Source organism: Corvus kubaryi, unplaced genomic scaffold (genome assembly GCF_017639235.1).
Source record: "Corvus kubaryi isolate FWS band 111438036 unplaced genomic scaffold, C.kubaryi_AGA036_p1.0 51008, whole genome shotgun sequence".
Taxonomy (NCBI): Eukaryota; Metazoa; Chordata; class Aves; order Passeriformes; family Corvidae; genus Corvus; species Corvus kubaryi.
The window spans coordinates 3897-27022 of NW_024581376.1; the positions used below are offsets into that span (position 1 = coordinate 3897).

General features: G+C 49.1%; 1 protein-coding gene across 1 annotated transcript; it reads right to left on the minus strand.

The window, feature by feature from the left end:
- Positions 1 to 12559: 12559 nt before the first annotated feature.
- Positions 12560 to 21839, minus strand: LOC121672353 (syntaxin-8-like; the record flags this gene model as incomplete). Its single annotated transcript, XM_042044975.1, has 4 exons — positions 21682 to 21839; positions 20041 to 20151; positions 13991 to 14115; positions 12560 to 12652 (listed from the first exon to the last, which is right to left on the minus strand). Coding segments are annotated over exons 1-4 (472 nt in total), but the record flags the coding sequence as incomplete, so codon positions are not given.
- Between the last annotated feature and the right edge of the window lie 1287 nt (positions 21840 to 23126).

Consider the following 23126-nt stretch of genomic DNA (forward strand, 5'->3'; position numbering starts at 1 on the left):
GACCAGCTTTAATAAATACCAACCAGGGAAAACTCCACACATACCAGAAAATACATTAATTTGGCTTGGTATCCTGCACCAGTTGAAAGCCTGAAGTAGAGCAAACCTGGCACGTGCTCTGTTTAAAAGGCTCCCCAGCCCCTGTATCAATGGGTTTTTCCTCCATTAATCACAGAAATCTGAAAGTTTCCCCTTCCAGCAGGGACTGAAGAACAATTTTTACCTTCAGAATAAAACCACGTAGAGACACAGCTGTTCAGGGTACTTTGCCATCACACTTGCACTGTGAATACCCAGCAGAAAGCAGAGTGAGAAATCTGCCTTATGCTTACAACAAAGCTCTAAGATTTCTTTGAAATCAGATGTGATTGTTGTCTTTTTGCTTTGTTTGCTTCTGAGGGATGCAGCCTCCCCTCACTCAATAAAACCTCCTGCCATTCCCTTCCAACAGGAATTCCAGCTGGACACAGAGCTGGGGAGGAAGCACAGGGCAGATGTGGGGGTTTTTCCCATTTCAGAGCGTTCCCTCATGCCAGCAAGTGAAACAGAAACCTCTCCAACATCTCCCTGCACGTGGGGCACAGCTCAGAGGTGTTCTGCCCTGCACACTGACACGGGCCAGTGCAGAACTGGGTTCAACCCCTGCTGTCCTTTCCCCAGCACACGCCCAGAGACACAACCTGGTCCGAGTGCTCAGGGAGGTTTAGCAGCACACCCCAGCCACGGAGGGCGAAGGCTGGCCTGGAACACAAGGGAGGAATACACTGATTTTACACTCAAACCCTCAGCCCTTCCCTCACAGAAGTCCTGGGGTCTCCAGCTATGAAAGTCACTTTCCTTTCACTGAAAACACACCACCCACATTAGCCAGGAGCAGAACTATTGCAGCTCCTGCTGTAACAAAGCATCAAATGGGGGTTTTCTGTACGAAGGGAAGTCACAGCAGCTGAACCAGAGGAAAGAACCACGTGCAGCTCAACAGGCTCCAGTTCAAGTCTGAGCACCACTACAGTGACCTGTGATCAGTGACATGGAACAGCTGGAAAACCCAGCACTGACCCCAGCTGCCACCCAGATGCACCAGCACCAGAAAATCATAATCCAACCCCAAAACCCAGAACTGTGCTAATTAGCACACGAATGTGTGCCATGCTGGAATCTTCCCCAGGCTGGTGCTCTGACACAGCTTGGTCCTAATAATAATTTCCAAGTGAAAATACCTTTTTACAATGAGTACATATAAAGCAGCCCATGTCCTAAGCTCGAGCAGAAGGAAGCTTTCCTCCCAGCTTATCTGATTTTCTATTCATTTCAAATATCACGTTTCGGAAGGCCACTTCAGAGTTCAATTCACACTGCTAATTTTCCTTGGCAAGACCCCACGTTATCTGCAAACACTGGCTGAGAACCCAACTGCAGCAATGTGATACCCACACCCTGTTGCACAGCAACTGGGTAACACAGGGATGTGGGAAACGTTCATATTCCAAAATAAGGGCAGGTGACAGGGTTATTAACGCCAGATCCCGTGGGGATGCAGGAGTCTGAGAGGCAAGGAACACCAAAATTAGGAGATGCCCTCCGAGTCCCCAGCCTGCCTGGGGCACTGTCCCTGCCTGGAATGATCCCTCCCTGTCCCACTGAACGCCCCAGAGCCAGCAGGCACCTCCTGCTCTCCCTCTCCCTGCTCCACACTGTCCCAGCCTCCAGAGCCAGGAGCAAGGAAAGGTCCTGCTCACCCCTGCAGGCCCAAGCACAGCTTGCTCAGGGAAATGTCATCTGGAGAAAACGAAGCAGACAAACGGACAGGTCTCTGCCGGAGCATCCCCCAGGAGATTCCTGAGCTCAGCCAAGTCCTGATGGATTTTTCCTCAAGCCAAGGACCCTCCCACATCAGTCCCCTCCACCACTACCTGTCGATGCTACAGCAGAGATAACACACCTCTGCAACACAAAAGTAATTTAGAACGGTTTCAACACAGTGAAATAAATAATTTCTAGGTTTCCTGCCAAATCACCATGTTTCCCACTCTGATTCCCTCACACAAAGTGACAAACACAGCAAAGCCCATGGCAACCAACCAGTGAGAACCAAGAATCTTCCCTCCACCCCCAAAAGTTCTTCTTTGCCCCACAAAGGAGGAGGAGCTGGATCCTGACCCCTCTTCCCAGTGCTGCTGCAGGGCACCACAACCCCAGTGCTGACACAGATCTGGGGCTTTGTCACTGGGACGGGGCTGTCTCGTGGTGCTGCTCTCCTGCTCCAACCCAGCACTACGAACACAAAGCTCAGGGTTATACAGAACACACATTTGGGCAGTTTATACCAAATACTACCTTATTTTTTGGTATGATTTGCCCAAACCAGACCAAAGCCAACCTTCTGAAATCCTGGCAGGACTGGAAGCCAGTATTCCCTTCAGCATTTGTGCTCACACCTGGAGGAACAGGTTCAGCTCAGCACCCCGGGGTCCCTGGTCCCCAGCCCAGCCCAGGGGATCCTGCTCCAAACTGGGAACTGTGGCCTCGCTATCTCAGAGCCAAATCCATCACTTTTTATCACAAAGGTATCGCTTGAATTCCTACCCCGAGCCTGGAAAAAGCTGCCAGGCCCAGATGTTTCACACTAAAGACTGGCCCCAAACCAGAATTTTTCAGCAAACTTGGTCCTGTAAGAGAATTTCCAACAAAATGCTGAGATCAAACACCCCTGGAGCTGTTTCAGGACAATGTGATCCACGTAGCCAAAAGCCAGATTTGATTGTGCCCCTGCACTCTGGTGCCAGACACTTCACATTATGGGACCTTGTGTGATTTATTCCCTTCATGCTGAAGCGTTTCTTGTAAAACTGGTGGGAGAAAGCAAAGTGGAATTTTGTCTGCTTCCACATCCAAGACTTGCACTACTGTTGTGCTGGAGGATTATTCCAGTTATTGATGTCTGGAAGCTGCAGCTCACTGGGAACAACGAGCACATCCCACTTGCTCCCAGAGCTCACTGGGATCATAGGAAAGGACAGGAGTCAGGCAGCAAGGCAGAATATTTTTCACAATGTGTGGCATCAACAGGGTAATGCCCACATCAGCTCAGCTGGTTTGGGATGCAGAGGGATGAAACACATTTAATACATCAGCAATTCAAACAAAAAGGTTACACTCAAGCTTGCAAGGAAGTTAATTTATAATAATAGTTACAGCATGATGATTTGATCAGTTTTTAAGTGATGCTCCAAGATATCACCTTGACCACTTTAAAAGAATGCCATGTTTATGTCACATTAATTACATTTCTGACTGAAACACAGCTTTGAGGAAGCAACTGCTCCCAGCTTTCCCTCTGCCTCATCAAGCTGCCATGACCCTGGCATTAAACAAAAAGGTCTGACACAGCACAGGCCAAAACCCCCCCCACGAAAAATCAGCTCCCACAAACACTGTGGGCACAACCTGGCATTTGAACCTTCTTTAAACTGAACACTTTAAAATTACGTGATAAATCCACCCCAGTGCTGCACCTAGGAATTGGTTCTGCTGCCTCACCACAAGTCCAACTTCTTGGGATCAACAAATTGGAACTGTGAGTTGTGCTGGACACCAGCCTGATGGGGAACAATTCCACACCAGGCATTTTGGGCACGGTAAGCCATCATCTCCAGAGGACTGGCCATAAGAGTCAGAGCAGCAATACATCGTGCTCAGTGTCCAGGAGAACAGGAGAGATGGGAGAAGAGATGGGAGGAGAGATGAGCTGGACACGCACTTGGAGGTAATGGGAAAACCAGGAGAATGTGCTGGAGAGCCCTGAGCTGGGGCTCGGGCTGAGTAAGCCCAGTTCAAAGCACTCCTCAGATTCCAGCAATACCTCATGAGCACAACGTGCCCAGAAACGTGGTTTTCTTATTCTCCCCTGCGTTGTAACCGTGCAGCTTCCAGCCCTACAGGTTTTCTGGGAAATCTATTAAAAGGCCATTAAGTGCCCACCAGCCCTGACCGAAATCACCATGACGCAGGAGCATCTGGTTCCCACCAAGCATGACTCCCTTTAAAGCCTGGACATCACCTCCTCTCCAGTAATGTCTGGGCAAGCAGCTTCTCCAGGGATGTGGGACCGAGCAGCCACCTCCTCCTTCCCCCCATAAAACCTGAAAAAACCCTCCAAGAAGGGGAAGGCACAGAGGAAGCACTGAAGTCAGAGTCTTTAATGTATACACTGAAGTAGAAACCCTCAAGCTGTATTTCACTGCCACAAATAGCAAATATTTTAAAATAAAACATTATTTTTAGCCTAAGTGGTGCTTAAGGATTCGAGAACAAAACACTGCCCAGAGACAGGGAAATGTCACCATGTGAAAACGCTGAAGCAGCTGTGTCCTGCTCAGTGAACACCAGATCAGGGCAGAGAGGAAGCATTTGGGATCCTGTCTCAAACCTTAAAACCTTCCCTGATTCAGCCAAAAACCAGAGGAGAATGAGTAAGGTAGAACACCTTGGTGTATCTATGAGGGTAAAATAAATAAAACTATACAGAAACTCACATAACATTTTCCTAGATCCTCTAGCAAAGGCTGTTCTGCACAGGGCCATTTATCCCCTGCCTTTCTTTTCCACAAGCAGCGACTGTAAGGTCAGGATATAGAATTCCAGTTGCTCCCAGACAGGTAGGGATCTACCAAAAAGGGGCTGTAAAGGAGAACAGGCTGGGTTTGTCCCTTCCTGCTCCTTTATGACACACGACAGACATCCTAAGAAAGCAGGAAAGCAGGCTGGGAAAATAAATCCCCTCTCCCTGGTCTCGAGATTTTCTTGAATGGAGGACAAGCTAAATTAACATGGAAAAAAATCATCAGCGTTTTGAAATATCTACAATTACAGTTAGGATTTGTTTTCTTTTTAAACAGTTTAAATCAAACGCCTGAAGAAGCAGATGGGAAACTCTCATGTGCTAAAGGTTGAGGCTTCTACCAGAGCTCTCCGTTAGGAAACTAAAGACAAGGCTTAACAAAGAAGATGTTTAAGACTGTAACTCTTATCAAAAAATCCTGAAAGGCTTAAAGAAGTTGGAAACTCATTTCTGCAGCAGCTCTGGTCCCCCCCAGACAGATGCAGGGAGACGGCTTCCCCCTCCCCAGCGCGGGGTGGGTGAGGTAGGGATTGACTAACTGTGGAAAAATCCACATAATTGAGAAGACAAATGTTGAACAGTTATTTTACTGCTTGAACCATTCAAGGAAAAAGGCTGCCCGTGCCAAGGGGCCAGCCAGGCTCATTGTGTGCGAGCAGCCCTGGGCAGCAGCGGCGCTTTCATCCCCCGCCAGGTGCGGCCTCGTGCTTCACGCGGGGCTGGGAGCGCTGCAAACACCACCGGGAGCAGCAGCAGCAGCAGCATCTCCAGGGCCACAGAGAGCAGCAAAACCCACTCAGGGGCTCGGAGCACAGCCCCCTGTCGAGGCCATTTGCTGCTTCCCAGGAGAAGCCCCATCTTCAACGAGGAAAAGCTGTAACAACTCAGGCTCGAGAGTCCCAGCTTGGAACCTGCTGCCAGATGAATTTTCAAAAATAAAGTAAAATTAGAGTTTCAGCCAAAATATCCGAGCCATGTCAGAACAACGCTGCTTCTTCCACGTTAAGAGTCTGCAGCGGCCTCGGGAGCTGCAGTAGCCCAATGTTTTTGGTGACACACACAGAAGAGAGAGGGGGATGGAAAAGGACCCAGGAGAGGAACTGGTTGAGCAAGAATGCTGGAATATGGATGGGTGGTTCCAAAAGTGAGGATTAGACACATTCAGAAGGGGAGATTAAAGATCAAATCAATAAAAGCAGGAGAATGAGAAGTCTGAAGGAAACCAAGCTGTAGAAGAGAGAGGAAAGAGCGAGCTAGGGAAGGTCACAACAGAAAATAAGAACTCGTCTGCTCCACCTCCTGCTCTAACTCAGCTGAAGCCACCTGGAATGATACATGCTCCTAAAGGTGTCCCACAACAAGGACTTCCCAACCTCCTGACACAGGCTGTGTCACTCCTGGGAGAAGGATTTCCTGCTCCTCTTGACCTCAACTCCAGACAGAGCCAGGCACCCCAGCTCAAGCCGTGTTTAATTCCAACCACGAACAGCCGGAGTCCCTAAGAACATTTATCCAATCCCTGACACACCCAGGGAAGGGAAATCATTTGTGCCCATGCTGCCACAGACTTACAAGGACGTCTCATGCAACAGCACCAAAGCTGTCCTGAAGTTCAAATGACACCTAATTCTTTTCATAAGGCTCTTCCAGAAAAAAATCCAAATTCATTTGACTCCTACAAGGACAGAGCTGTTGTCTTCCCAGTGCTTACAAGGAGCTCGTTCTGCTGTCCCAGTCTGACTGCTGGAAACCCATCCCAGCAGAGGCTGACAGGCAGCACAGGGGTGCAAACCCATCCCAGCAGAGGCTGACAGGCAGCACAGGGGTGATTGCTCCTTGTTCTTCCCCGTGCTGTCAGCAGCCCTCCATGAGGCCACGGGCAGGACACCTCACACCTCCCTCATGCTGCTCCAATCATCCAACACTGCTGAAATTACCCTGAGCCTGAGCTCCAGAGCTCCCTGTGCAGGTTCCCATCTGGCTGCTGACCCAGGCTTGGAGACAGATCCATTCTGCAGTGGCTTCCCTGCTTTTCCACGTTCCTTTTAAGAATACCAGGAAATTTCACAGATAAATAAACACTGAAGCAGCAAAGTCTTGTGCTTAAAAGGTTAGGAAATACTATAAATACTATTTTGTGTAGACACCTTTCTCAAAGCAATGCAAATTCAGTGTAACCTTGGTTTCCATCACCCAGCAGGCAGCACAGGCAGGGTTACTTCCTTGACAGATACCAAATAATTTGTTTTATCCTCATCACCCAGCACAAGGCTGCATTCCTCATGGATTGCACACGACTCCAGCTCTGCTCTGAAGAGTTAAAGCTCCCTCACAGAGCTTCCCACGATGGCCCTCCTGCCAGCAGGTCTGAGTGTATTTTGATTTTGACAGCTTCCTTGGGAGATGAAACGCTATTATTCCAACTCAGACGGAAAATAGGAAAACTAATAGTTAAGGTTTATTTTGGATGTTCCGTAAAAGAGAGCTTGAACCTCTCTCTTTTTTAAAACCACATGCAAACCAAACCTTATCTACCTTTCCAAGCAATATTTAATTTATTTTGATGGATTTCAGGGACGTGGTTTCGTGGTGGACTTGGCAGCGTCAGGTTTACAGTTGGACCCAGCGATGTTAAAGGTCTTTCAGAAGGAAATGATTCTGCATTCCCCAATCCTTCCCGGGGGATGGACCAGATGATCCCCAGAGGCCCCTTCCAAGCCCAGCCATTCCGTGATTCACGGCACCCAGAGCTCAGCCTGCACCAGCTCCTGCCAAGTGCCAGCGCTCCAGACCTCGGCAAACCAGAGCCTGGGATGCCAAGGCAGGCATGCAGAGGGAATCACTCCTGGAAAAGCTCAGCTGGGATGGCTTAACCACCTTCACACCGAGCTCCTGGGCAGCAGCACAGACAGTTTTATGCTCTAAGGCAACATTTATCTGCTGCTGCTGCCACAAACTCCTCTTACAACCCTCGCCTCACTCTCTAAACGTTTTCCCACACCTGGAAGGAATGAGGCAGGCACCTTACAAATGGTTTTTGTCACTACATACACACAGTTAAACCCCAGAAGAGATCCAGTCCTATGCACAAAATGAGGCAAGACCTGCAGAAAACAGCGTGCAAGTGGTTTAGGACCAGAAATACACACAAGAAGTGCTGTGTAACCTCAGGTTTGCCATTTCCCAGCTTCTCAGCGTTCATATCCAGCCTAAGTATTGCACTATTTAGACCACTCAAGACAAAAAGCAAAGTCAATTTTTCCCCCAGGAAGGGTTAAATCCACTTAAACAGTGTGCAATGAAGACAGAGCAGTGCCTCAGTAACACTGAAGTTGTTTCTATTCCATACAATAAGCTCAGGAAGCAAAATTAAAATCTGTCTGCATGGTCTGAGGTCACTCGGGCTAGGAATGGTTATTTTAAATCTGAATATTAGAAACATATGCTTCTCTATGGAGGTTTCTAGCAAACCTGAACCTGCTGGTGCTCAGCCTTTCCCAGGGAATGCTGAACACCTCCAGAGCCCTCCAAGCAGGACTGGAGCCATCTCCAAGGGGGTCACAGCGGGCAGGGCTGTAACTCCATAGGATGAAAACAGATATTGTTTAGACAGGATGATGAACATCTCTAAAAATTTAATCTTCAATCATTTCTGATTTACAAACTAATCCTAACAATGATGCAATGCACCCACAGCCCCATTGGTCTGAGGCTCATAACTCCAGCACAGCCCATACACAGTGCTAATTAGTTTGTATTACAGCAAAAATGCTCCTAATAAACAGAAATGTGAAACGACGTTTGGACTGTGCAATAGCCATGTAAATAATCTTTAGGAGGAGCCCTTTACTGTCCTTATCCTGACTGCACCAGGAGCTTGGGGCTGGGCACTGCCCTGGGAGAGGGGCATCACATTCCTGGTGCTGTTTCCAGTAAGTCTCTGCACCACCAGGAATATTTTCACTCCCTTCATTGATGACACCAGAGCAATTCTCTAGGTGTGTGCAGAGCAGCAGCCAGAACAGGGCTGCAGTCTCAAGCATTTTGATGGCAGAGCGTCAGGGTAACAAAAATCTCACACCAGGCTGAGCTGAATCACCCTGGAGGATTTTGTGCCACCCACTGTGACCAGAGGTGACACTGCAACCTTGACTTGCAAAGCTACTGTAAACAAAAACATAATGCTACAAGTTCTGGTCGGTTTTAGAAACTTGATTTTGACAAGAAATTGAAAATGTTACGTAACCATGTAATTAAAGGATTATTATTATGAGAGACAGTTTACTTAAAATGATCCATTCTGGTTAAGAGCAGCCTGACTGGGTACAGCATTCTCCTAACCAGGAAAAGGACACAAACAGTGTCTGATTTTGCAGCTTATCTGTTTATGAACTTATTTGCACTCTGCTATGAACTTTAGAGGAGCCAGAAGCAAAAGAACCCATCCTCAACGGAGCAAAGCAAACGGACACTGACAGGGTGCAAATGCCAAGCAGGGCAAGTTTTGCAAGCTCCCAATATTTACCATCCATCCCAGAGTACTCCATTCTCATGCAAGCATGTCCCAATGAGAAAACAACTTCTCTATAAGGGTAAAACAAACAGCATTCACAATTTCTGAAAGCATTCTTCCACAATTATTGCACTAGATTAGATTGCCTCATCACCAGGGCCAGAGGCCATTTACACTATTTTCTTTCTTTTTTTTTTTTTTTATGGAACAGATGAAAGGATTACAGAAAGTTTTCTGGGGCCAAATTTGGAGCTAATGATGGGAAAATTCTTTTGCTAATCCCCACTGCTAGCAGACTCCTGAGGCTGGAAAAAAACAATGCCTCCTGGTACCCTGCTTCTATTTTGCTCATCAGTGCGAAATGCCCTGCTCAGGAGGTTTGCAAAGGCACCTCAGCTTTAAGCAGAGCCATAAAATCTGCAGGACAGGGCTATAGTGAAAACCTGAGTGGAGAACCACGCGAGACACCCATTAAAACTTGGATGCTGCACAACGAAAGCCAAGGATGGGACTCAGGCACACAGCAGCCACCTCCATCCGAGCTGCAGCCCGGGGGGAACGGGCTTTTCCAGGATATTCTGTGCCAGGCAGGCTGGAGGGATCCCACCTGAGCAGTCCCTGCTGGCTCCTGAAGATTCTTGGAGAGATGGGTGGAAAGACCTCGTGTCACCGCCTGTCCTCGGACAGGGACCGACCCTTCCCTGGGCACAGCTCCCACCAAAGCCCGGGGATGCCCTGGGACAAAGCTCCAGAGCTGCTCCTCCGAGCAGCGACACCGCCGAGGCACCTCCCTCCCGAAGGCAAAGTTTAATCATTTTGCAGTCATTTAACAAACACAAAGGATTCACGTGTACCAGCTCCGGGCAGGAGTAAACTTTGCATAATTAATCCCTCGGTCCTGGCGCATCTGCAAATGCACAGCTACACCAACCGGCACTCAGGGGAAAATGCCTCTGGCCACCTCGGAGGGCTGGGAAGTGCAAACACCTCCAGAGAGCCGGAGCTGCCTCGGAATGGAGAAAGCAGAGCCGAGGAACAAGCCTGGAAAATCAGTCCCCAGCTCCCCAAAGGCTGATTCGTTAATGCACATTATCAGCTGCTTCTGAACGAAGCCACATTTTATTTTAACACCGGGAACAAGCTACAGGCACCTCCTGAGCTGCAGAAGGTGGGAACATCCCCAGCAGGTCAGGGAAGTGGAAGTCAAACTTCCCACAGAAAGGGGCGGTTTGGTGGAAAGTCTGACTCGAAGAAAAAGAAACGTTGAAGCAGCACTTAATGAAGATGAACTTCCCCTGCCTCCCCACAATACAGACGATGCCATTATCACTCAGCACTAGGAAGGAAAGGGATTCCAGGCAAGGGGAAATTGCAGGGCAGTTATCCTCATCAACCTGAGCGTGCAGCAGTGACAGGAGCTTGGCAGAGCGCCTGAGCAAAGTCTGCTCATGGTTAAGCACAGGGCATGAAGTAAGATGTGCACAGGAAAACAGCCCCTGGAAAATATTGCTCAGGAGTTCAGCTTTTCCAGGGTGCCAGTGGCAACAAAATGTCTGACCTTATCCCCCCATATCCGCCAAAAAAACCCAAAAAAAAAGGGATTGCATAAAGTCAGCGGAAACATGGGAGTTCCACTTGCCTGGCAGGGATGAAGCCAAGTGCTGAGTGATCTGCCCCCACATCTGTAAAGTCAGGCTATTTCCCAACTCTCTGGACAGCTTAAACATCTCCTGATGACACTTCCTACACGGCTGGCAGGTTTGCTGCTCGTGGCTGTGGGACACGACGAGCAGAGCTCGGGCTCTGAGCAGTTTCCTCAGGATCTCAGGATCAGCACAGACAGTCCTCACCACTTCCTACTCCAAGCACTTGGGAAAGTTTCCCTCTTTTGAGAAAGAGCTGCCTGTAGCTCAAAGAAGAGCTCCCATGAAAACACAGGAATTTTGCTCAAGGGTTTTGTAACTGTCTGTAAGACAAACACCACCAGAATTATTTGCATTATTTGTAAAAAGGAGGGTTAAACACATTCCATCTCACAGATGTTTCGAGGCCTCATTGCTAGAGAAAGGCTGGCAGAAATGCAATGGCACAAAACACAGAACCTTCAGGGTCCCAAGAACATAAGGATTTGGGGAAACCATCCCCAACCCCCAACAGAGAAATGGGACACAGATCGTGTATTTTCCTGAGGAGAAACCAAAGTTTCACAGAGAATCCATAAACATGCTCATGCTTCCCACCTGTTTCCTATTTAGAGCAAAAAAAAAGCAATTAATGTGACTTTTTAAGCAACAATTAATAAAGAAACCTATGAGATGAGACCCCTAATTGAAAATGTCTTTCCTCACATGAGGCAGAGGATCAGAACATGACAGGAGCACTGAGCAGTCTCTCCCAGCTGCACAAACTGTTCCTTAACAACCTTAAAATTAATAAACAAAGACATATTCTAGGCATTTCTGATCCCTCCTGGATTTAGCCATGGCAAACAGGAGAAATCCATCCTCTTGCTTCACTCTGCTTCAGAACAGAGCTCCCAGGCAGCACCTCACAGCAGTGACTGTGAATTTGGAAACTCCTGACTCTGAGCAGACTCACAGGGAGATACAAAGGGGAAATGCCATCCCAGGAAGAAGCAGATTTCAGGGTTAGCATTTATTAGCAAGGAACAGGGAGGGCACTGCCCTCCTCAGCGGGGAAGCACAAGCCAAGGATAAAGCACAGGGGTGCAGCCTTTGTGAGAGGGAGAAGCTGGCAGGGCCCTCACTGAACTGTCAGCAGTTGGAAGGAATGGAAAAGTCAGGAGCACGGGAGGATCTGCTCTCCCAGGGCCAGCTCATGTGCACAGCTCAGCGGGCAACAAAGAGGATTTACCCGGAGAGCAATCCCACCACTCGGACACTGGCTCCTCTGAAAGGAAACAGGTACTCCTGCTTCAGTGCTGCACTTAATCTGATCTACATTCACTGCCACGAACCCTCCCAAACCCAATCATTCGGAGCAAACAATGCAGTGCTTCCCCTTTAATCGCTGGCTCAAGACTTTCACTCAGTTCATCAGGAAAGACACAGAATGAGAATGCTCAAGTGAAGCCCTGCACCGCATAAAAACTGTCACAAAACAGAAAAACGCAGAAGATCGAGTACAAAATTAATTTTGTGCTTTGGACCAGCAATCACCAATCTCTTTGTTCAAAAGTCAGGCTTGGGGAAGCACCCCAAGGGTTACACATTGTACCCAGCCCACAGGGAACAGAGAGAGGCACAGCAAAATCAGGAGATGAATGGGCACAATCTGCAGTGGTTGCTTGAACATAAACCTTTCCTGTCAGCTGCTTGCTCTGTGGGCAGGAAGAGCAGTTGTGTGAGGAGAGAAAAAAATCAATCCCAGCCTTACATAAAAGTGAGGCAAAATCTTGTCCTTACCGTTCTGCTCATCCAGCTCATTCCCAATTTCCTGCCCCATTTGTTTTTGCCGGGATATGATTGAAGAAAGAGCATCGAGTCCAGCATCTTGTTCTGCACCAGGAAAATATATTAAATTACTTTGAGAAGTTGCTGCTATGCCAGGCTACATAAAATAGGTAGAAGTGAAGAACAAAAATCTACTCTGTGCTTAAAGGGCTAAAATGTATTAAGAAAAACACATGAACACAACATGAAAATTAATCCTTATGGCAACAGTACTCTTGAAATAATGTGAATGATGGGTAAATAATTTCTCTGCTCTGGCTGGGACATTTTGCTGAGGATCCAAAAAAAAACAAAATCCAAGAATTTAACATTCAGCTGTTACTCAATCATAAATGCAGGGGATTTTCTGGCATACACAGTGAGCTCCTGATTAGCCTTTTTAAATTTTCCAAGCAACTTTTAACATGAATAAAAGAAAACAGGTGATGCAAACACCAAAGAATTCAGAGAGACTTTTAAAGCTGCAAGAGGATGCAGAGCTTGGGGGAGAGCTGAGGGAGAGGGGACGGGGGCAGTGGAAGTGTGATGTGCTCCCACACTCTGCAGAGCTCCTGTGTGAAGAACCACATCCCCCGTGCCCTGCAGGCACCAGGGAGCCCCTCAGCCAAAATGTGCAGCTCTCCCTGCCCAAAGCTGCCAGGGAGTGGCAAGAGAGGAGCTGCAGGAGGGTCAGTGCCCAGGGCACAGCAGTGATGCTGCTCAAACAGGATGGCCAGGACCCCCTTCCCCTCAATGGCCCTCCAGCATCTCTTTCACCTCAGTTTAATTACCTATAATGTAATTAAAAACGCAGCTGAGGTTCCTCCTGGACCATCCAGACAGAGCTCAGGCCGCTCTCCTGAGCTGTACACAAGTTGCTGTACACTCATGCAGAGTGAAGCAGGTCTTATCTGGAGACTGATTTCATTCCACCACTTCCAATATTTTAATTGCCTGGAAATGACCTCATTAACCACCTGACATCCTCAGGCTGAGGTTTCCCAACACTTCCAAAGTCAGAGATTCCTTATGGGTGCTGAGGGCCAAAATCTAAAGACCCTTTTTGGATGAGTTAATTCTTACCTCGTTCCAATTCATTTAATGCACCCAGCACCACCCCTGCACCCAGTGCAGTTATGGGATCACACAGCACACCAAAACCATGAATATGGGCAAAATCAGGACTTCCAAAATTCAATTTAAGAAGTTGCATCCAGTTTAGAGCATTGCAAGCACAATGCTGCTCCTGCAAAAACAGAAAGCAGAAAGCTCCAGCTGCCTGGAGCTGTTGTGTTTGACATCTGTAAATAAAAAAACTTCAGCCCAGGTTGGTGTATTGAGGTTCAAATAAAGGCTCCTCTCAGGTCCCAGCAATGCTCCAAACAACCAGAAAGGCTCCTGTACCTTCGATGATCCTTCTCTGCTGCTGCCTGAGCTCATCAAAGCCGAGTCCTCTGGTCTCCTCCGATTCCTCCAAGAGCCAGGGGTTGGTGACGCCTCGTTTGACCCCTCCTGCCATGAGGCTGGATCTGAAAACAGCTTCAGTGAGTGATGCCCAACACCAAGCCCCTGGCAGACAGCAGCACCCAGGGCTGAGCACTCCGTGGGGCTCTGTGCAACCCCAGGAGAAACCAGCCAAGAACAACCCCCGGTAACAAATCCATCTCACGGGCTGGCCGTGGTAAGGGAGGAGAGAACTCATTTCACAGGGAACAGTTAGGCTACAGAGTGAAATACACCCCACAGATTGTGTAACATATCCATATAAAATGTTTGTGCGCAGAACACACAACATTCCTGGGAATGCACATTATGCCTGTATTTGCTACATGATCAGAACACAAGCTTATAAAAACACTGCTACAGCCTCAAACAGTGAAAGGATCCCCTTGTTAACAGAGATGCAAATCAGATGAGACCTTTAATTCCCTGCAATCCTGACCAAACCTAACCAGGAACATTTCTGAATTTCAAAAGCTGTAGGTGGACACAGCTCCCCCCCTGCATTTCCTAGTCTGGCATCAACCTGAACGAGAAGCCAGGAACACACACACTTTCAAATGAAAGAGTAATTAAATAATGGGGTTTCTTTTCAAAGAGTTATGACTTGAGATTGTTCACGTTACAGACACTTCCCTGGTGACCACAGAAAACAAGTTTTCCATGTCCAGGGCACATAAATCCAACCAGTAAAATGAAACCCCACTTAAATATTTCCTCAATACCAGATTTCTGGTTTCTGCCTTTCAGCTCTTCACTGGTTTTTCCTACAAGACAAACCTCATGTCTGACTGAGAGTCCTCTGAACCCAGAATTGCAGCTCAGGTTCAGGGGGAGTCATGGTAAGGTTGGTTCCCCCAGAGATGTTCCCAAGCTGGAGCTTTTGCTTTCTGCTTTGCTTTTTCTAAACTCTGTATTTCTTTCCTATTTCACCTTTTCCCTGCTCTTTCCCAAAGCACTTCCCCAAACAGAAGAACTGAGAGGACTCTAGAATCTCTTAAATTCTCGATGTTTTTTAATTACACCAAGACCCAAATTTGCATGTTGCAGTGGTTTTGGTGTTTTTAATCGAGTTTTCAATCGAGCTGTTCTCCAGGAGATGCTCTGATGCTGCCCAGTGCCCACATCTGCTGGGCATCCCTCTGTGGCCAAAGCCCCGGGGCAGGAGGTCACTCTGCACAAGGACAGCGGGGCCAGGAGGGGTCAGGGCCCTGCTGACGCTGAAGGGTGTCCAGGCACAGCCCCGAGCTCGGGCCGGAGCTCCGGCAGGAATTCTGGGGAGCTGGGGACATCTCCTGGCCGCGGGATGGAGCAGCACGGCCGGAAAATCCCCGCACAGAGAGCTCTGCAGCTCCTCCTCTCCCCGGACACTGGGACACGGCCACTGGACTCCAGCTCAAGAATGAAAAATAGAAAAAAAAAACCCACTTTTTTTTGCTAAAAGTGGCTAAAAAGCACTTTTTATACATCTCAACATGTCCCTTAACCACGCCAGTGATGCTGAACACCAGAGCAGAGCCAGCCCTGCTGTGCCACGACCAGCTGGGTGTCAAGGGCAACACCAGAGAGGAGCTGGGATTCTGCTGCATTCCAGCCCTGCACCTCCATTAAATTTCCATGTATTTATCGAGGCTGGCAATTGGGCTTGATTGGACAAACTGACACACACCTGGAATGAAGTTTTACACATTACCCAGCCTTCCTCCCTGCTCTGGGGCATTAAACATGCTCTTTTATCTCCCAGTCTCACAACTGGCACCAGGTTTGTGAACACGACAGAAGCACTACGCTGCTCAAGATGGAAAAACCCTTGCAGTTCACCCAATTCAGTTCAATTAGAAGGACACAAAATCCAGGGTAACAACACCTGACAAAGTTGTTTAACTAAAGCAAAGGGAACATAAAGCTCTCTGCTTGCTAAAAAGAGCACAGCTATTTCTGCCTGTTAAAAAACAGCCAAGGCAAGCAAATTTGAAATAATCTGCGGCTCTGTCTCTCTCCATCCCCCCAGTGCTCTGCCCTGCTCTTGTAGGCTGGGTCATGACAAGTGGTCTGCTCGTTACAATAATCTTTGTGACATGTTTGGTAACTACCTTCCCACACAAGGCAGCACAACTTCCTCCTTCCTCTGATCCTGCCCTGCCTCGCCTCGGTGGTGTGAAGATTAAAGCTTATCCAATTAGCCACCCACTGCCTCCGCCAGGTTAATCAGGCAAATCTTGGAAGCCGTCACAGAGCACTGGAGTGTGGGGATAGCTTTTGATTATAGGAGCAGATTTAACTAATTACAAGGCTCAGCAATGCGCCCAAGTATAAAAGGTGATGGGGTTTAAAATCAGGGAGCTATGTCACTGCCTAACAAGGGAGGGCTTATCTTATTGTTTCACTGATAATTCTTATAACACCTCCCAAGTAACTTAGATTACTCAAGCAGCACTTACTTTAGGCCAAGGCCACACATCGAGGCTTAGGGCTTTAGAAGACTGATCAGCAAGACTGAGTCTTAAACAAACCTGGGTCATATGACAGCTGGGTGGATGATCACTTGAACATTCCCTTAACTACAGTGGGGCTCTTTGAAGCCCCAGCCTGGCTTCACAGGTCACTCTCCACAGGGGTGAGGAAGGATTGGGGCATTCTCTCACTTACAGTGCTCACACTGTATTTTTAGGAAGCTCCAAGCTAATAAATAAAACAAATATAATTTTACCATACAAAATAAAAGCGCTCTCTATCCCTCCAAAAACCCATGAGAGGCCATAAGAGCACAGGCACTTCCCAATCCCCTCCAGGTACCATCCCAGGTGGAGATTTCCCCACGAGAAGTGCTCCTGATGGGAAGCCTCCAGCACTCCCTGCAGCTGGCAGAGGACTTGCAGCCCCACCAGCACAAGAACTGCTGTTCCCACATTCCAGGAAATTCCATGTTGCTCTGGACACCATTTCCCTGTGGCTGGGTTCACTGGTCCCACTGCTTCAAGGACTGGAAGCTGCACATGCTGCCTGAGGAGAGTGTTGGACAATCCTGACCACGCTGGTTCATGACCACACAGCCAAAGGCACATTAATCCTGGAAAACCCCAGCCCATCCCTAGATCTGATCCTGGGACTCAGCTCTCAGGTGTTCTCCTGGATGGACAATTCCCTCTTCTCCCACCCTTCCCATTGCCTCCCAGAGCTGAGGCCAATCCCATCCCAGCTCAGGACGCTGCAGCTGCAGCCAGGAGGCTCCAGCAGGAACTGGGAGGGAGGAAGGACACCAGGAAGGAGGTTTACAGGCACCTAAACAACCATTGTTGATCTTATTTCCTAAAGAGAATTTGCCCCCCACAAACAACAGCCAGATTCCCAAAAGCATTTGACACCTGATGGCTCACGGATTGAAGGGGGCACTCGTGGATTGAAGCCTGGTTGGCACTGGGCAAAATTCCTGTTTGGATCGAGGCTGAAATACTTTACATCTGACAGAAAAGTGTTCAACCACGAAAAATTGTGACCCACACTGAAGAGAAAAAAGAATATGGACTCTTAAATGTACCTGGGGTAGCTCTCACTGAAGGTGCTTTGTGTCTCACAGATACCAGAAGCTGTTTCTATTTTTGAGGAATTCCAAGAGAAATCAAGGAAGGCCAGTTAATTTATTGATTCTCTGGTGACGGATACGGACCTCTCCAGCCTGAGACCTGGTCAGACAGGAGCAGGAACATTCCCATTCCTCTGCCTCCATGAATGTTTAAATACTCTAAAAGTTTGACATGTGATATCCAGAAAGTCAGCATTCCTGGCTGCTTTTCCACCCCTGCCTTTGGAATGGAGTGGAACCCTGGGAATCCTGCCCCATTAACGGCCCTCACAACCCGCACAGATCTCTCCCAAGGAGAAAAGGGGGCAGAAGATGCTGAAATTGTGATTAAAACCCAATTAAAGGAAATTTGACTGGCCCCGCTCACGGGGAGTCACGCAAACAGCACAACCTTTCCCTGGAAAATTCCAGCGGCATCTTAATTAAGGCCGGAAGGGGCCGGAAGGGGCAGGAATGCCGTCCCCAAGCCACGGAGCGTCCTGCCCGCAGTTGTCACTTGGGATCAACCCTGAGAGCATTAAACCACAGCCCTGCGCCCCAGAAACGGCTTCAGAGCAGCTTTCAAAGGAGGTGAAACTCACTGAGTGGTGACCAAACGTAAACCAGATTAATTCCAGGGAAACCCTCCCAGTCCCAGGCCCTGGGACAATAAATTTGTGATCAGTGGTGCAGGAAGGTTAATGAAAGGAAGGGCTGCTGCAAGAACAGGACCTGGCCGACGTGGGCTGTCACATCAGGGCTGGATTAGATATGGAAAAGCAGCACAAACCAGGGAAGTGTCACTGCTCAGCTTCATCAAACTCCAGGCGCCGATTTTTCTAATGCAGGAAAAGCTGAGTGTCAGCTCCAGGCACATTCCAGGGTGGGCTCTGCCACCTCCGGAATCCCAAAGCTGGGCCAGGACTCTGCAAGGATTCCAGAGGGACCCCGAGCTGGGAATGGCAGCTGAGCCCTACAGACCCTGGGGGCTCCGGGCCTGAGACCAGCCCCTGTCAAGCTCCTGCCGAGATCCCTCCAAGCTCCCTCCAAGCTCCCTCCAAGGTCCCTCCAAGCTCCCTCCAAGGTCCCTCCAAGGTCCCTCCAAGCTCCCTCCAAGCTCCCTCCAAGTCCCCTCCAAGGTCCCTCCAAGCCCCTTCCCTACAGACCCACAGAGCCCAGGCTCAGGCAAGAGAGGGAAGTTGGATTCACTGGCACAAGATTCAGGCCCTGAGCTGTCTCTGCCTGCACCCCTGAAAACCAGACCCACACGGACAATAGGGAAGGGGTGGGAGTTCACCAGACAGAATATTTGGCATAGTTTTATCCGTTTTTAATAACAGAGGTTAAAAGAGAACTACAAAACACCAAGCCTTGCAACACTAGCAAATAAATACTCTCTGATGTTATCTTCTGCTGGAAAATGCTGGATTCCCTGATCATTTCTAATGGGGCTTGAAATTATCAGGGGATTTTGATATTTTCCTCCTGTTTGCCTCGACACCTTCTGGCTGGGGCAGCCCAAAGCTGAATCCCTGAAGCAGCACCTTGCCAGCACTGCCCTGCCACAGCAGGGATGGCCACAGAGGCCACAGCAGGGATGGCCACAGAGGCCACGCCAGCTCAGGGACTGCTCAGAGCAGGCGACACACAAGAGTCCCATGTCACAGTCCCATAGACATTTCACCCACTCACTGTTTTACACATTTTGGGTGACTCAGGGATAGATTTAAGAGCCAACACAACAACTGGATGTGCACCGAGCTCTGGAGAATCCAAACCTAGAGCAACTGTTTGGGTTCGACCACAGTCTGGAGGTTTATCACCTGCAGCAGGTGCTGCCCTGATGTCTGGTTATGTAAAGGTGACTGAAAAAATCACAACCACATGTCACAGACTGGGCTGGGTTGGAAGGGACCTTAAAGATCATTTCACTCCACCCCTGCCATGGCAGGGACACCTCCCACTGTCCCAGGCTGCTCCCAGCCCCAATGTCCAGCCTAGCCTTGGGCACTGCCAGGGATCCAGGGGCAGCCCCAGCTGCTCTGGGCAACAAGGGCAGCAGAGGCTTTGGGTGTAACAAACACCCCAGAGAACAGAAGCACTGAACCCAACCCCTGCACCTCCTCCCTGGAGAGACCCTCACCAAGCACAACCACACAGGGAAGGCAGGGAACTGCACCAGCTGAACTCTGAGTACCACCAGAACCAGTGCCTGTGCCCAACAGGCACCACCCACAGAGAGCTGCCAGGAATGACTGTCCCTGACAGAAACACAGCATTTCTAGGCAAATGAAACTCCCTTTGCCACCTGCAGGGGCAAATGAGCTCAGGTATTACCTCAGACACACCCAAAGCTCAGATCCCATTGGGCTTTGAGGGGACAGTGCCATACCTGGTCATGTCTGGCTCCGGGCCTTCGCTCCTGTAGGATGCCTCGAGCTGTTTGTGCCGTGTGAGGAGGTCGTCCACCAAATTCTGCCTCCTGTCTCCCTCCAGCTGCGTGCTGATGGCTCTGGGTTAAGGACCAAACTCAAAAAGCTTTCATTTCATTACATAAAATAATACCTGTTACACATTCTTAAAATAAATCAGACTTCCTGATCACCAAAATGAACAATTTTAACTCCAAAAAAAGGCTCTAGGAGGATTGGTCATATTTTTCTGGATGAAATCTGCTGTTATTTTAACTGTGTTTCTGCTCTTTACATATTTCAAACAAAAGGTTTCATACAGTGGCCACAGAATGATCTTTATGTCATCACCTCAAAGTAATGAGAGAACTGGAAGGACATTTACTGCCAAATTAGCACTAAGAAGAGCATTTCCCCCTGCAAAATCCAACCAAAGTCATTCTTTGTTTATTTGCTGGCCTCCAACACTGACAGTGTAACAGTACTGCACAGGTTAAGCTCAGGAAAGGATGAGATTTCTTACAAGAGCTCCAAATTACACCAACAGGGCAGGGCCAAACAGAACAGAGCCTTTAAAATCAGCGGGGTATTTCTCATCTCCCTTCACTGGAGGCTCCTCGCACAGACCAGGGGAGCAGCTCCCAGCCAGTGGTCAGACAAAAACCAGAATTTTCCTTTGAGCATCTGTTTCCACTTGCAGTTCATGAGCAGAGCACCCCAACAGCCACTGGTGAGCAGAGGAACAAGAGCTGTGGCTTCCACAGGAGACCTGGGAGTGCTTTTTTACATTAACCTTAGTGACATCCTGAAGGGCCTCTAACTCTGCCCCAAGTACTGCTGAGTGGGTTCAGCAGTGCCTGAGCCGGTCTGTGTGTGCTTTCTGCCCCAGCAGCAGCACTGGCCTGCTCAAGCACCCACTGGGCAGGGAGTTCCAGCCCTGGCCATAGGCACAGAACCCATGGCCAGGGCTCAGGAGGGATTTCTGCTGTGCTAGGCTGAAATGAAACATTCCTCCCTCAAACCAGATTGCTCCTGGATACCCTCAGGGAGATGGACATACCTGTGACTCCTTAACCAGCCTCTCCCAGCATATCCAAGCCAAGCCATGGGGTAACACTCCTAGCAGAGAATCTGTGATTTTCTTCCCAAGGTGTATTTTGCAGCACTTTGACATCAATCTGAAGCTGCAGCCCTGTTGTTTTCAAGTCAGCCAAAGTCAGGATACCCCAGCCCTGCCCACGGCCTGAACAAAGCTTCCTCCTTCCTTTTAGCAAGAGAAACTGTCACCTGGCCAGCTCAGCGCTGGACAAGTGACCTTGCTCACACCCCAGCAGCTCAGGCAGCTCAGAGGTGGCTCGGCCATTTCGTTAAGCTCCTCTCAGACCAGGCTGCTAAGGACGGTGACCCAGAGGTGACCAGAGCCAGGCTCCCTCCCACCGCCCCAGGGGTGCCCAGCCCTTCCTGCACTGCAGCTGCCGTGAAAACAACAACAGAGAAAGTTCAGGTGACAACGTCTGCAAAGGGCATCAGGGGAAAGCCCAGAGTGCGTGGCAGAGGAATGAGGGCACGTTTTGCACCGTGCCCGGAGCGCAGAGGGGCAGGGGTGCTGCTCACACGGATACATCTGGCGCACTGCCACCGCCCGCAGCAGCAGCTCCCGCAGCTCCTCGATCTTCTCCCTGAGACTCTGCAGCGAGGATCTGATGGCCACATTGACCTGCGGGGACACAGAGATGGTCGCTGTTCTGGCCTGTTGTATTTGCATGACATTTCATCCCACTTCATGGCAATGTATTTAACTCTTACTGCACAGGTGTGAAGGGCTCCACTGCAGCCCCGGAGCTGCTCAGAGCCAGAAGTCGCTTCAGGCTGCTTACAAAACAATGGAAGAGTTTCACAAGCACAGTTCTGAGGCATTAAAGCTGTTGAATATGGAAAGCTGTCTTTCAAGTCTTTATAAACACACTTCTTTATATGGGCAAAACATTTCAGCACATTTTAATATTTTCCAGATAATTTTCCAGCTCTCTCCTCTGATGTTTAATACAAATACAGGCACCAGCTTCTTTGGCCACCGGGTTGCTTTCCCAGCTCCCAGGATCAGAGGGAAGGTTGCTACAGGTTCACACATTCCCTGCACTAAACTCCTCCAGACTTGAAACTTAAGACCCCAAAGAAATTCAGATTGTTCCACTTCCTTTCTCAGCAGCACCCAGGACTCCCAATCCTTTCTCACCACTGACCTGCCCAAGATCCAGATGTGTCTGTTCTCACTAAAAATGTAATTCATTCTTCCCTGCTGCAAGCAAACCCCAGGCTTGCAGGAACCCTCCTGCTTTCTCCCACCCCTTCCCATGTCAAACTCACATTATCCTCCGAGTTTCTCCTCCTCAAATGTTATTTCTTTTCATTCCAGTCATGTAGAAAAAACACTCTAACTGCAATCAACAATGCAAGTCATCCTAATTAAGACTTGCTGTGCCTCTTGTTTACAAGCTCCCAGCCCTGCTGTGGCTTACAATGGGCAGCAACCCCAGCTGCTCCGTGGGGAACTGGGAACACAGCAGAGTATCTGCTTCCACCCTCAGTCCTGCTTTCCTGGAGACACAGAGGCAGCAGCAGCTCTCTGCAGGGTCCCCGTGCTGCCAGACCCTGCACGGCCACACCGCCCTGGGTGTCTGCTCAGGGATGGAGCAGCAGAGCCTCCAAAGATGAAATCTCTCTGGCTCAGTGAGGTTTGCTCTCAAACACCACCAAATACAACAGAGAGCAGGTGCACCCAGGCTGAGGCAGCCAAAATCCACCTCTGGACCCAAAGCAGCCCAAGATCACCACGGCAACAGATCCAAACCAGGATGGGGGATCAGTGCTTCTAGGAATGCTGAAGCCTCTGCGTGGCCACCAGCTCTGCAATCAGGTAATTAAAGGTCTTTTCATTTGTTCTCAGGTCCAGGTGGAGAATGCTGCATTAGACTGACCCAGAACAGCAACAGAGCACAAAGGTGACACGGCCAAAAAAGTCACCAGACACAGACACCTGGCCAGAAACTGCAGTGAGAGAACAAAA